This window comes from Chanodichthys erythropterus, chromosome 24, assembly GCF_024489055.1.
Source record: "Chanodichthys erythropterus isolate Z2021 chromosome 24, ASM2448905v1, whole genome shotgun sequence".
Taxonomy (NCBI): Eukaryota; Metazoa; Chordata; class Actinopteri; order Cypriniformes; family Xenocyprididae; genus Chanodichthys; species Chanodichthys erythropterus.
The window spans coordinates 25,447,764-25,463,499 of record NC_090244.1 but is presented as its reverse complement, the minus strand read 5'-3'; the positions used below and the strand labels follow the sequence as shown (position 1 = coordinate 25,463,499).

General features: G+C 38.2%; 1 protein-coding gene across 1 annotated transcript in view; it reads left to right on the top strand.

Annotated features, from left to right (window-relative positions):
* Nucleotides 1–6,986, top strand: part of ano3 (anoctamin 3) — a 105,266-nt gene extending 98,280 nt beyond the window's left edge. Inside the window, exons 22-27 of the mRNA XM_067379446.1 lie at nt 3,162–3,307; nt 4,164–4,316; nt 4,505–4,652; nt 5,660–5,746; nt 5,850–5,955; nt 6,804–6,986. Coding sequence (XP_067235547.1) covers nt 3,162–3,307; nt 4,164–4,316; nt 4,505–4,652; nt 5,660–5,746; nt 5,850–5,955; nt 6,804–6,986 — 823 coding nt within the window. The remainder of the gene's footprint in view (nt 1–3,161; nt 3,308–4,163; nt 4,317–4,504; nt 4,653–5,659; nt 5,747–5,849; nt 5,956–6,803) is intronic.
* Nucleotides 6,987–15,736: the final 8,750 nt, after the last annotated feature.

Here is a 15,736-nt window from a genome sequence, read left to right as displayed (position 1 = left end):
ACTTCCTAGCTCTTCCATCCAGATAGCAAAATTCTCTGTTTTTACTGTTATTTCTATTCCTTATGTTCTATTTTTATTATTCTTTTTTTATGTAAAGCACTTTGAATTACCATTGTGTATGAAATGTGCTATACAAATAAAATTGCTTTGCCTTGCCTTGCCTTGAATAATGGGGGTAACATCAACATAGTAAGTACGGCACCAGACAAAGAACCGAACCAAACAAGAGGTATAAATACATGGAGGAACTAATGACATGGACATCAGGTGATCAGAATACTGTACATCAATCAAAGGAACAAACTGAAACACTAGGAAACTGGGTCAATTTAGAATGACAAAACTGAACATAAAACTGACATTACCGAGGGGAGACGGAGCCAGGGTGACACGGCAGGTCCAGAGGGCCAAGGCAGAGCTGACAGGTCAAGGGACCAAGGTGGATGCGGGGATCTGGAAGACTGCAGTCGAGCCAGTGCAACCTAGGACAACGGTGGAGCCAGAGGGAAGACTGAGCCTGGTGGAGCCGAAGGGATGGAAGGCAGAGGTGTAACCGGCAGCCAGGAACCAATGGGAAAACAGGAGACTCAGGACTGGGTGAAACCAGCGAGGAAACAGGAGATTCAGGACTGGGCAGAACCAGCAGGGAAACAAGAGACTCAGGGCTGGGTGGAACCAGTGGATAATGGAGATTCACAGGCATCACCTCCTCAAATAAATCCATGAAACTTACAGTATCCTGTCTTAGCTCATTGACGGCAGCGGGGAAGTGGGCAGGGCTTTCATGAGTCCTCAAGCTCCATTAAATACAACTCCCTCGGGAACGGGTGTTGTAGCAGTCTCATTCACCTGGTCAGACATATTGATGGGAACAGGCTCCAGGGCGGTATTCGACTTAGTTTCGTATCCTGGCATGTTCTCTGTGGTGGGCGCTGGCTCCGTGTCTGCTGTGGAGTTTAGTTTTAGCTGGTTGGGTGATGGCTGACTGGGCACTGGGTCAGGTGGAGTGGGGCTGATGGTCAAAGCCGATTTGTAACGCTACTTCACAAATGCGGCGAGTCCTCCTTTGGACTGCTCACTGGAATCCAAGTGGTCCAGATGTGTTTGGCACACTAGATCTGAAAAGTCTAGAGTGGATCCGCGGAAACAACTAATAATTCTGTATTATGCGGGCCAGACAAGTAATTTGGCGATGTCACTGTAAAAAAGACAGCGTCTGCACGCATACACATTCAAACGCACATACTTACAGACTAAACACGTAAATGAACAGCAAGTTTTCAGTTAAAAAGGTGCCATCTAAGTGGCCCCTAAGTTAATAATTAACGATTTTTACAATGGGAGGGATTCAATCAAAAACGTACTTTAGCTCGATAATAACTTTTTCCTAGAGCTGCTGTAAAGCCAAAACAATCTCTGTCCATTAATATCTGTCCATTTCCTATTATCACTGTGAAGCTGCTTTGAAACAATCTGTATTGTAAAAAGCGCTATATAAATGAAGATGACTTGACTTGAGTGTGTTCTTCCAGTGAGTGGTCTTTTTGCTCCAGGCACAGAAGCTGTACAGCGGGGAGGTCCATTGTGAAAAATAAAAGCGGGGAAAAAATGCCACAAATTTTAACAGTTTTGGTCTGGTGTTCTGTAAAGCATGGGTGCTATAGTAATCGCACGAAGACGAGGAATACAAAGAAACAGGTTTTAATAAGATAACTCACAAAATACAGGTCTGAATAATGGGGGTAACATCCACATTGTAAGTACGACACCAGACAACAAACAGAACCAAACGGGGGGTATAAATACACAGAGGAACTAAAATAATTAATGGACAACAAGTGAATGGAATACATCAATCAATGGGAAAAAATGAATGAATGGGTCAACTTAGAATGACAAAACTGAACATAAACCTGACAGTAATTGCAAATTGGAATCTGCTGTGACAAATTTGATGTACTGTATCAAATTATGCTTGGTCTGTGGACAGTCCTTTGGAGGCTATGAAAAATAATGAAAAAACTCAAATTGGAGTGTTACTTGCCAAATAAACTCTTGATAAACCATTTTTGCTCTCTGATGGAGCTGGTTTAAATGGCATTTTGTTTGATTTTATTGATTCTTTCATAACCTATGTAATTGCCTAAACGTAAAACAGTAGTAGTATAGATTCCTTCATAATAATTTGCCATGCATTTTTTTTCATTCTTTATATTAAATTTTTTATTTTTTAAATATATACACATAAATTATTTCATAAGATCTGCGTTTGTTATTGATTGTATGAACAGAGGTCTGTGTTACTCAATTATTAGCCCAAACAGGAAGTGTCTGTTGCACTGGACATACAAAGAGAGCTTGTCCTTAGTCCACTGTGTTCACGGCTGACTGATTTTGCCAACTCTGCAGTACAGAGTAAAATGTATGCTTAATCAGAAAGAGCCACAGCAACAGAGTGAACTTAATATACTATCCGGAAAACATGATGAGGGACATAAGTTTAGATTACCGATACTGTTCACAGAAAAATACAGCTCTGTTATTATTCAATTTTTCTTTTCTTTTCATTCTAAACCCATATTTTGTCTTTTTGTGGAACATGATTTTTTTTTTTTTATGAAGTGTACTTGCTTGTATTGAATCTGCACTTATAGTGGCCTTTAAATCGTAGAAGTACAGTATATATAACTACTTGCGTAATATAATAGTAATTAAATAAAAGACCACTTAAGTGTACTTAAATGGAGTATGTTTCTTAAGACATTTCAACATTTCATAAAATTTAATTACAATGTGAAAAAACATGTATGTAAGTGCGTTGTATTTAAATGTACATTTAAGTTAAAGATATTTAATATATTTATATTTATAATGACAACTGCATTTGGGACTGTTCTACATATAAAGCAGCTGCATGGCCTCAGCAGATTTGGATTTCAACACACAAATTGATTTTGGGTCAACTTTATTCTTTTAAAACTACTGGCTTAGATTGTTGGATTCATTGTTTTTATGGCATGTTTTGATGTAAAATACAATAAATTACACTGGCTCTTGCTGGAATCCAATTAGCTATGGCCCTAAGCATTCTTCATCACTTTTCACATTCTTCATATAATACACATATTAAATCAAATGTTTTTTTTCTTTTCATCCACCAGACTGTTGCAGAACTGGTGGTCTCGGCGTAAGATGAAACGTGCAGGTGAGCAGAATAACAGTAAAGAAGAGCTTCCACAATGGGATAGAGACTGGAACTTGCAGCCCATGAATGCACATGGCCTGGTGGACGAGTACCTGGAAATGGGTGAGTTCCGCTCAGCCAACACCTATTGTGAGATTTAAAGTGTGCAAGTTTCAAATACTGTCATGGCAAAATAGAATCTTGTGTAGTTAAAAAGAATAATAACACATCTGGTTTAAAGGGTTAGTTCACCCAAAAATGAAATTTCTGTTATTAATTACTGCCCCTTATGTTGTTCCACATCCGTAAGACCTTTGTTCATCTTCAGAACACAGCGTTCTGACGTATACAAGGAAGCCTGCACTGAGTTCATTACCTATTACAATGGTTCAAATTGTTGAATAAAGTCATTATTTTTGCTTTCTTTTTGCGCACAAAAAGTATTCTCGTCGCTTCATAACATTAAGCTTGAACTACTGTAGTCATGTTGACTATTTTAACCATGTTTTTAACTACCTTTCTGGACGTCAAAAGGTGCAATGACAGTGCTGCCTATGTGTGGATCAGATACCCTTTGATTTCATCAAAAATATCTTATTTTGCCTTCTGAAGATGAACGAAGATCTTACAGGTGTGGAACAACATGAAGGTGAGTACTTAATGACAGAAATTTTATTTTTGGGTGACCTAATCCTTTAATGGCACAAATGGATGACTCTATTGTCATTTGAGGACTGAGGTTTGTTACGATTACAGGACAAGTATTTTCAGCAGGACCACATTCCTGCAGTGCTTTTGCCAAGCATTTGTTTCAGTGTTTGCATATTTGCATAAAGTGTGTTTCTGCTCTAAGTAAGCCATTTTTAGACTATCTTCTCCACAAAAGGGTAAACACTTGATTATAATGAGAGTGTTCTAGTTTGGCAAATCATTTGCTGTTATGCAGATGGGCTGTATGTTTCATCTGTTTTATGTACAGTTCTACAGTTTGGTTTCACTACAATCTTTGTGGCGGCATTTCCTCTGGCTCCTCTGCTGGCTCTACTCAACAACATCATTGAGATCCGATTAGATGCCTACAAGTTTGTCACGCAGTGGAGGAGACCGATGCCCGCCCGCGCTACTGACATCGGTCAGACCTTTTCCATTCAATTAGCAGTAAATGCAAGAAACCCAAGAGTCTTTTGTTGTAATTGCATTTAATGTGTTGTAAATTTAGATTGACATTAATGCTTGATATTCTATACCTTTAATATATATTAGTTTATAGTATTATCTGTCCTGGTATATGATGGCTTTTCTGTATGTTTGTTTAATTAGGTATCTGGCATGGTATCCTGGAGGGAATTGGAGTTGTGGCTGTCATAACAAATGCCTTTGTCATTGCCATAACTTCAGATTACATCCCCCGCTTTGTCTACGCATTCAAATATGGGCCCTGTGTGGATAAGGGTTACCGGCATGAGAAGTAAGAAGATTTCAAAATAGCTGCAAGCAGCATTTACAGGGCTAAAAAAAAAACAGTGGCATGTGCATTGTAAAGCTGAGCAGATTTATTTTGTTAGCCCCTCTGGTTGTAATGGGGGGTTGCCAAGAATCAGCTTCACTTTGTCAATGTTTTTGGGAAACTATTTTGAAAATCAGCAATTCATTCAGCTAAACCTAACCCTTGTGGTGCTGTAAGTGAAAATGAGAACAAAAAACACTTTTCAACAACATGTTTTGTAAGCCTATAGCTTTTTGTTGTTGTTGTTTTGTTTTTGTTTTTTTGCAAAGAGAACATGGAGACGTAAATGCAAATCCCAAACCTAAATATATATTTTTTTAAATAATTGCAACTGATCTTGACAACCAGTGTCAAGTCTTTTATAATTTTGATTAGTTTAAACAAATTAATCCACCAGAGTGCCCATGATATCCACCAGAGGGCACTCCTCCGAACTCCTGTGCTTTTGCCAGAAAGGTTTTTGCAGCTAATAAAATGTTATTTAATAACAGTAGTCATAATAAGCATATTTCCAGTCGTGCCTCAGAATTGTATCATCAACTCACTCATCGGACTCCTCTGTAATCCTCTGCAAACTTCGACAGTTGGTTGAATCGGCTCATTTGGTTCTTTTTGAGTCGGACGTGCTACTTTTGTGTGTCTTGCGTCATCAACCCGGAACTAAAGTTCGATTCAGTTCGATTAGTGAACCGACTCGACCGGTTACTTCCTAAGAACTGGCTCAAAAGAATGGCATTCAAGAATCGAACATCACTACTTATTTGTTTTGTTTGCCCGTGTGTTTGACCTTTTGCCTGTTATATGGATTTCAATTCTGAATTGTCCCAATAAAGCTGCATTTGGATCTTCAACCCAAATCTCGGAGCAGTTTGTAACATTATTAAAGATAAAAGGTTGCATTTAAAATCCTTATATGAAGCTTTGCATTACTAATGCTGTATATTTGTGTTTTGCGTGTCTTTACACAGATGTCTAAGAGGATACTTGAACAACAGCTTGTCTGTTTTTGAAATGGGTGAATTGAGAAACGGAACTTACCAAAATCGATACTGCAGGTACTGCAACACTCATGTTTACATGAGTTTTATGTTGTTACATGCTATTCATTTGGTTTCTTGTCTTTTTCTGGAGTTCAAGTTCTGTTATTCCCCTCTACAGATATCGGGATTACAGAGCGCCTCCATGGAGTCCTGAACCCTACGATTTCACCCTGCAGTTCTGGCATGTTTTGGCTGCGAGACTAGCCTTTATCATCGTCTTTGAGGTCAGTGCTACTTCACATTTTTACAGTCTTATTTGAGTGTAGTTTTATAGCATTCACAATATAGTTTTGAGGAAACTACTTTGAAACTTTTATACAGTATACTGATCATTTTAAGTAGTTAAGTTAAAGTAAAGCTGCCCTTTGATAAAGTTAGCTACAATGCAAGGCACTAGTCTAATGGAGGCCATCTGGTACAAGAGACCTGTGCAGGTAAACCTCACTCACCCTGGACTCAGAAAGTGATTGACAATAGAGGATGTGGTCTTTAGCATCCTTGTTAATGTGCCCAATTTCATGCCAACTATCACTGGTCAAATCCCTTCTTGGAGCGGCCTGCGAGGAACCAGTTAAAGTGGTGCCGTGACCCGGATGGGAATGAGGTTTAGGATGGTGGGTGTAAATGTAGGCCAACTGGTACACTTTAGCTGTGCAGATAAACCTCACTCCCCTGGGCTCAAGAGGCAAACTAAAAACTGATGCTAGTGGCTGTGGTCTTTAGCATACTTGTTTACACACCTGACTACCATGCTGGCTATCACCAATCTCAGAGTAGGCCAAGAGGAACTAGTTAGACAAAGTAGCTAATCTTCCAGAGCCAGACTTTTGACTGTTGGCAAAAATGCTTATTCCGGCCAAGAACCACCAGAATATTTTCATGTTGAAAAAAAAGAAGTCAAATGAGTAGTATGTCCAAGTATTCTTAAAACAGGAGGCAAAAAAACCCAAATGGCTGACATGAAAGGCTAATTTAGTTGTCATTCAATACTGTAGTTAGCTCCTCAAAGCTGCAAAAATCTAATGTTATTTAATGTTTATGAATTTTCTATTGTCTGTTGTATTTTCCGTAGCACCTTGTGTTTGGCATTAAGACCTTCATAGCCCACATGATTCCAGACATGCCCAAAGACCTGTGTGATCGCATGCGCAGGGAGAAATACCTAATGCAGGAGATGGTGTATGAGGCGGAACTGGAGCACCTGCAGAAAGAGCGGAAAAAGAATGGCAAACGTTATCACCATGAGTGGCCTTAGCCGTGTCTGCCCATAAATACACAGATAATTTCCCACTGGAGAATCACATACCCTACCCACAAAAGCACATAAATGCTTGAGAGTGGTGAACAAACGTCTTTGCAACATGCACAACTGCAGCACATATTTGAACACAGGCATTCATGTACGACCGTTCTGCTGCCTTGGATGGCTAGCTTTATTGACTCCATGCATGGGCTGCCCACTTCAGATTTTCATTGCTGTGATAAACCAGGGAGCGGATTCAGCGTTTGAGGTCAAAACCTGATCTCCGGGTGGGCCTTTAGAGCCAGGAATGGGCAACTGTACTCTGCACCAAAGAGGTTCTTCTCAGTCACATGATCCCTGCCTGAGACCTCCAGTTAACCTGTATTGTCATCCTGCTGAGTGTGTTTACACACTTAGAACAGTAGTTCTCAAGCTGTACTGATTGGCTACTTTACAAACAGTTGGCTAGTTTAGGTTTATTAGCTAAAAGAACAAAACAGCAGCCCGGCAAAAACAAAGAAGAAATTGTTGATTTTAAGGAAGTCTGCCACGTTTAAGTTTGAGAACCACTGCACCAGAGAAAGCTCTGATGACATTTTGTGCATGGAATTGCATAAGTTCCATTTTGAGGGTGCGAAAAGAGTTGGATTCATTCGAAATCAAGCTGAAATGCGACAAATTGGATTTCCGAAAGCACAACTGGACCCGCCTGCCTTCTAAATGGTTAAATAAAAAGTCTGTTCCAGAGTACACTGCTGCAAATGTTCAAGAAAAAGGTCACATGAAGGAGTTTCATTTTTGCAAACCCTCGCTATGTCTATGTGCCGGATCATCAACTTTGAAATCAATGGATTACAGCATTCTCTGATACACTGTAAACTCCAGTGTGTAGGTGGGAAATGACTATATTCATTGAACATACATCCTTCCCAACATAGCCTGCAGTAATGCTGCTCTTTCATCTGTGTCCTATCATAGTTCTGAATGGAGCACTCGTGCGGTTGGATTGTTTACTATGCAGACGAAGGGCTTTTGGAGTTCTTGTTTTCTGCTTGTCTACTTGTCTGCGTCTCTGAGGCCACGGACAGCTAAATTCATTTGTCACCTCCTGTTCTGTACACACAGATCAGTAATTTACGGGAGTGACAACCGCATTCTAAAAACGTATTAACTCCTGAAAAATGCAGGTAGTGACAACCACATTTAGAAAAAATATACGTAGTGTGTACGGAACACACTAGTTGTGAATGCTGCATGACAAGAGAAAGATGACAGACGAGGGATTCATGTTAAAATACCTATTTTAACATACATCAGAGATGTTTCTCTCTTCTGTATGTGCGGTGCAAGAAATCACAGGGGAAAGCACTTCATGTTGCCAGATCTTGCAAGCAAATCAGCGAAAAAGAAAAAGCCCATAAAAATAAATGGAAATGCTTTATGCTGAAAATAAGACCGAAATATTGTGATCCGCACCTGCTCACTTTAATAACTCCATAAACTTGATCGCTTTATGAGCCAAGCAAGCCCAAAACGCTTATAATAAGTGGATATGGCAAAGCTGCACGAGCACACTCTGTCTAGCAGCCTTTCCAAACATAAGCAAAACACGTTGACTGTGCTTCAGTTAAAATTGCTGAACATAACGAGTCTTTTGTCACTGTAATAGTCAAAATGACAGAGGCCAAACATGCGAGACGGCAGAACATTGTTATGGTTACTGCAGTGTCAGTCGTAGCAGTTTCGGGAGTGAGTCGTGTTCTGCACACACATGCCCATGTTTACACAGACAAGTTTTAAGTCTAGTCCCAGACTAAAATGCATGTTTGAGCTGTTTTAACTGAAAGCAACTTGCACTGATATATCTTAAAATATATCAGTGCCATTGTTTTGTCTCAAGATGCTCACCAGTAATGTTTTTTTTTTTTTTTGGAGGCACGTTTATAAAAGCTACTAAAATGTATTAGTTGAATTAAGGCCTAATCCTGGTTTAATCTAAGCCCCGTCTGTGAAACAAGGCCCTGGAACGAGGGCCTTATCCTGCATTTAAATGCAGTTGTCACTCCTGAAACTTTACAGTGTGTACGTGGCCTCTGTCTGTGCTTGGGCAGCTATCATCCCGCTGTGAAGCAGGTCTCTAACCTGGTGCCAGGCAACGTGACAACGTTTACTTACGAACACATTTACCGAATACACCCTCTCTCTTCGCTTGCCAGCATTTCACATTGTGATTCTTGTTACAAAAGTGGTTTCTGGTAAAAATTACCAAATAAAAATTAGTTTGTTTATGCAAATGAACAGTTTGTATGTACTACATAGCCTTGAAAAGATATGCAGATCTGTCTTTCAATACAATGTCATTTTGTCAAGGCAAAATAAATAAAATTGCCATCTTTGGCAAAATGGTGATATAAATAACATGCATGTTCTTTTTTTTAATTGCATGTTGTTTCTTTGTTTTTCATAATTTTATAAAAGACTGTGTCCTTGTCCATATGCCTGGTTTTGTAGCGTGTGTGAGCTGAATTTGATGTGTGAGTGTATCTGTGTTCCGATGCCTGCTTTTGTTGCTCGGTGATGTATTTTGTGTGTTTATGGTTCCATCAGTCCATGTGCCCACCTACCTGAGCTGCATCTCTGCAGTATATAGTGCTGCATGTATGTACTGTGAATTTTCTGTGTGCATAGATGACCCACTACATTTGCAAAAGTGTTCAGCATACAACAAGTGTGTGCTGTGAGTGAAATGTGGTATCCCATAATGCAATGCTTTCTATTAGGGGTGTAACAATATATGGTGTCACAATATATCACAATACAAAAATGCAACAATATCGTATCGTGGATAGTGACAATATGTTGTGGATAGTTCACCCAAAATGAAAATTACTGTGTGAAATGACTGTGAAGTTTACAGTACTACATTAAACTACTATATATAATGTTGAATATAATGTTTAATAATGCAATGGGGGAATATTTGTGGGTTCTGATAACACCAAATGTCTTATGTTACCAGTAAAAAGTGGCCTACATTATTTTAAATATATTCATCTAAAATAAATCTGTTTCAGCATTATAATCATGAATATTTTTATTCTGGTGTCACCATTGTCCTGGGTTACCAGCACCAAGTCCAAGCCTATTCATTTCCACCCCCAATGTAATACCAAATTTCGAATTTTAATCAACAGTACAATTTTTGTTATCCTTTTACCATACGTCTTGGAGTATCGCAATAATCGTATCGTGAGTTCAGTTTCGTGATATGTATCGAATTGTGACATGAGTGTATCATTACACCCCTACTTTCTATATCACCTACATCACCATAGAGCGCTGCAGTGATTTTTGTAGACCAACTCGGAAGATAGCATCACCCTGGTTCAACAAAAAGCCAATAGGATTTTTTCCACTGGCTTTTGGATTACTGCAGAAAATAAGTTATATGACCAACAAAAGTTTATGAATCTTACATGTTTTGTTCATCATGATAATCTTCTGAAATTAACAGCTTTTATTTATTTTAATGCCTAAATACAATCACCAGAAGTAAAAAGCTACATGTAGGCTATAAACAACCTACACCATGGTTGCACGCCTTCAATGTCACCACCACTAAGCATCTGACAATTCTTTCTTTATTAAAAAGAAGAAAAAAAACACATTTTCCTTATTGAGTTAAGAGTTTGTAAGAGTGCAGTTATAAATGCAATGGGCTGTGAAAGTGGACTAGTGAGTAGATGAGTTTGCTTAATGACATTTATATCCCTGACAACATCTGTAGTCCCATTTGGCTACTTGTTAGCAACTGCCTTTTTTAAGACACGTAAAACTATAAAAAATCACAAGTGGGGTAAAACTGATGTATTTGATGTGCTAAAATAAAACAAAAATTTCTTGTTAACCACAGACCTTATTTCAAGGATTTAATCAAAAACCCACTGACCTTAGAATGATGGAATCAGAAGTGCTAAAATGCTAATTTCCAGGTTTTAACCTACAACAATATATCATCCTGCAGCACTATTAAACCAGTTTCATTAATGAACTAGAAGTAATATGATGATTAAATCATTCTTGGTTCATTATTTGAATAGAATACCAAAAATTGATTAAAAATGCAGATTTAACAAGATTATTTCCAAGATATTACTCATATTACTTGAGTTATGTAGCAACAATGTAGCATACTACTGTTTAGAACATTTATCATTGCATAATGGATGCTGTTTTATTAAAAATAGTATACAGAATACATTTGTTTATTTAGATCCCCAATTATCCACTACCTAGATAGTGGCTATGGGGTCCTAGCAAGTAAAAATGCATTAATCAACAACAATAAAGTTAAATCAATAAAACATACCCCTGACAGCAACATAGTGTCGGGCCAGATCCGGCCCACATCTGGTCCGTGTGTAATCCACATGTACCAGATGTGGGCCGGATTTGGGCCACACTATGTTGCTGTCTGGAACAAACCCAGATTTCATTCCAAAATATCAAAATTAACTACTAACTATATATTGTGCCATTAAATATTCCTTTAAATATATTTTTAAATGCATTTTACTTGTTAAAAAAATATATATATATGTAAACTGTAAGCTAATATTCCACTCCAAACATAGTCACCTACTGTAAAAATCTAACCGCATAATCCCATATTAATCAATCCACCATTATTCATACAGTTAGAGTATATAAAGCAGATGTGATGATAGAATTAACATTGGGATAATGGACATGGAAGACACATTTTCTCATTTGACATTTTGCTTTTTTGTTTTATTTCTAAAAATGTAAAATGTCGTATTTTCTCTGTTTCATTTTCTTTGGGCGTGTTTGTGTGCACGTTTAAATATGTGCATTTATAATTGTGTGTTTGCATGTGTGTAAGTGTGTGTGAAAGAGAGAGAGAGTTTTGTAAAGCTGGTGAAGTGAGTGCTCCCAGCATGCATCTCATTCTTACAAGTTTTTAAAACCCAACGTAATGGCTATGTTCGAAATAGCATACTATTATTGTAGTTTGTATACTTTGTGCAGTATGTTAATTTTGTGTATGCATGGAATATTATGACTTACTACATGTGATGAAATGAGCCGTATCGAAGCAGTGTGTGAGATATTGTATCCCAAAATGTAATGCGCACAACTTGACCTTACATTTTAGTGTGACAAATGCACTGAAAGTGATATGAACCATGATTCTGCTTTCTCATTTTCTGATCAACAGTGCAAAATTTTTATTTTAGAGATAACTAGATGCCACTTAGTTCAATTAAATTTAACATGCAATGAGGTCATGTGACCACTATGTAGCATACTACTGTTCAAAACATTTACCATTGTATAATGTGTTCTCTTTAACATACTAAAAATATTAGGCACATTACAGTGTATACTATGCAGTATGCAGTAAGTATTCAAGAAGTACACTAGTATTCCATTTCGAACACAGTCATTGCTTCTGTCGTCCTCAGGCCCTTTGAGTGTTTGCAGATGAGAACTCTGTATCATATTTTCTTAGCTTGAATCAAGTATTGATTTTTTTAGGTAAATATTTTTGCACTTTCTATTTGCATGGGTACAAACCCCATATGGGTATAGTATGCACTAAAAGAAATGTGTTCTTGCTTCATAGATACTCCGCTACACTGAAAAAGTCAAATTAGAGTTTAATTTCATGAAAACATATTTGAAATAAAACTATGTTAAAAATTATTACTGTGTAATTTATTAGAACAGTGGTTCTCAACTGGCGAGTCGCAACCCTAAAACTAGTCCCTGGTCCAGATCAGTTGAGAACCACTGTATTAGAAAAACGACATTTTGCTTCAATGCTTTGTATGTCATGGATGCTAAGCAGGACCAGCAGTTTATCAGTAGAATGGAAATGTGAGGCTGATCTGAAACAGTAGTCTTTACTGTAACACACCAATCACTTGGTGTAATGTAATCTATGCATGACCTGATTTATGAGCCCAGCCCATCTAGAGCTCTTGAAAAACCTTTGTGTATTTGTGCACTTTTTACTGTGAAGTGTGCATGGCATATATCTGCTTAAATCAGAGAAGACTGATCTGAGATCTGTACATGTTTTAGTCGTTCATCATCATGAATGATCAGCTGTTAACGGGCTTGTGGTGATCTCATTAACAGTTTTACAGGCTATTGGACAACAAATGTTATTCAGGTTTTATCAAATACACTTGGTTGTATATAAAATGTCTTCATTGACAATGCCTGTCAAAAGCACATGAAACAAATCAATTGTTTAGAAGTAATGAGCAACAGCATGTACCATACCATCATTGTCAATGCTTAACAGATCTTACACAGACTCACGATTCTAACAATGACTTGATTCCTGCAACATCAATCTTTAGTCTTATTTCAAAGCAATGTAATTGTTACTTTTAAAGAGATAGATGCTATTTTGCTGTAAAGTTTTACTGCTTACGTTTATAATTCAAAATTCAGAGTTCTGTGCAATTTACATAATGCATATGCATGATATTCAAATAACAGAGAGACTCTGTGTGGAGCCAATGGGCCTCATTATGAAACATGAGCAAAATGATTTTTGTGCAAAGTGTTCGTAAAGCCATTCTGACTTAAATTTACATATTCAATAAAGTGTTCAAAATTTCAAAATGTTAGTTGGTACAAAAAATCCTTCGGCATATTGCCAATTAGATTCTTTTGGATTTATTCAAAATATTAAAGTCTGAGAAGGGAGTTTGCAAGATCCCACAGCGTGATTCATGGTTGAGGATTATGTTAATTTTGAATGAGAGTGCATGCACACCCTAATTAAGAAGTATTGGTATTCGTTAACATGTACACGTTTAACTTTTAAATCTGAGGTTTGTGAAGTGTTTGTGAATCCAGAGGAGTTTTCAGGAAGGTATGCAAGATTTTACTTATATCTACGAAAGTTTCATGAATGAGGCCCAATGTGTGATATGCTTACCGTGATTTTGCCAAGTAGGATATCCAAACATCCCCGATAGTCCTGGAACAACATTGTCATCTACCATTTAGATTTTGGAGAGCTGGGGTTGGGTCTTGATGAAAATATTTTTCTCTGATATTAGGGTTAGTTTATTGTTAAGTTTTTAGAAGTTTAACACATTAAAGGTGCAGTAAATGATTTCTGAGAAACACTATTGATATTTGAAATTGACACCCAAACAAACACACAAATCTTCATTGCGCCGCCCTCAAAATAACAAACACACTATGCAATGTCTAGCAACAACAGCATGCAAAAGCATATCTTGGTTCTGTGACACAGAGCAAAACCAATGTTACTCATGTATTTAGTAGAAACAAAACAACCTCGGCATCCATTTTTAGGCCACCTCGCTCTTTAACGTTTCCATCACTGGAAAACTTTTCAAATGCCGCTTTCCACTGCATGGTACGGTTCGGTACAGCTCACTTTTTGGCGCTTTTCCACTTCATGGGAAGACTCAGTACGGAATGATACGGCTCACTTAAAGGATTAGTCCACTTTCAAATAAAATTTTCCTGATAATTTACTCACCCCCATGTCATCCAAGATGTCCATGTCCTTCTTTCTTCAGTTGAAAATAAATTAAGGTTTTTGATGAAAACATTCCAGGATTATTCTCCTTATAGTGGACTTCAATGGCCTCCAAACGGTTGAAGGTCAAAATTATAGTTTTAGTGCAGCTTCAAAGGGCTTTAAACGATACCAGACGAGGAATAAGGGTCTTATCTAGCGAAACGTCATTTTCCAAAAAAATGTAAATGTATATGCTTTATATAAACAAGTGATCGCATTCCAAGTGCTTCCGCCAAAACCACACTTTCGTATTCTTCAAAAAGCTTACGCTGTATGTCCTACACCTTCCCTATTCTACTTACAGAAAAAAATGGAACTGGCACTGCATTCGTTCCGTAAGTAGAATAGGAAAGAAAGAAAGCAAGCAAAAAAGAAAGCAAGAAAGAAAGAAAGAGACATGAACATCTTGGATAATAATAATAATAATAATAATCCTTACATTTATATAGCGCTTTTCTGGGCACTCAAAGCGCTTTACATATTGAAGGGGGAATCTCCTCAACCACCACCAATGTGCAGCATCCACCTGGATGATGCGACGGCAGCCATATTGCGCCAGTACGCCCACCACACACCAGCTTATTGGTAGAGAGGAGACAGAGTGAGGAAGCCAATCAGTGTATAGGGATGATTAGGAGGCCATGATGGGCAGAGGCCAATGGGCAAGTTTGGCCAGGATGTCGGGGTTACACCCCTACTCTTTTTCGAAGGACATCCTGGGATTTTTAATGACCACAGAGAGTCAGGACCTCGGTTTAACGTCTCATCCGAAGGACGGTGCTCTTTTGGCAGTATAGTGTCCCCGTCACTATACTGGGGTGTTAGGACCCACACAGACCACAGGGTGAGCACCCCCTGCTGGCCTCACTAACACCTCTTCCAGCAGCAACCTAGTTTTCCCTGGAGGTCTCCCATCCAGGTACTAACCAGGCTCAGCCCTGCTTAGCTTCAGTGGGCAACCAGTCTTGGGCTACAGGGTGATATGGCTGCTGGCTCACTGAGATGACATGGGGGTCAGTAAATGATCAGGAAAATTTTATTTGAAAGTGAACTAATCCTTTAAATAGTACCACCTCAGTGGAGGTTCCAAGCATGCCATATACTAAATGTGATGTGATTGGCCATAAAAAGAATCGTCACGACCAACGTCACTGGATTTCAAACA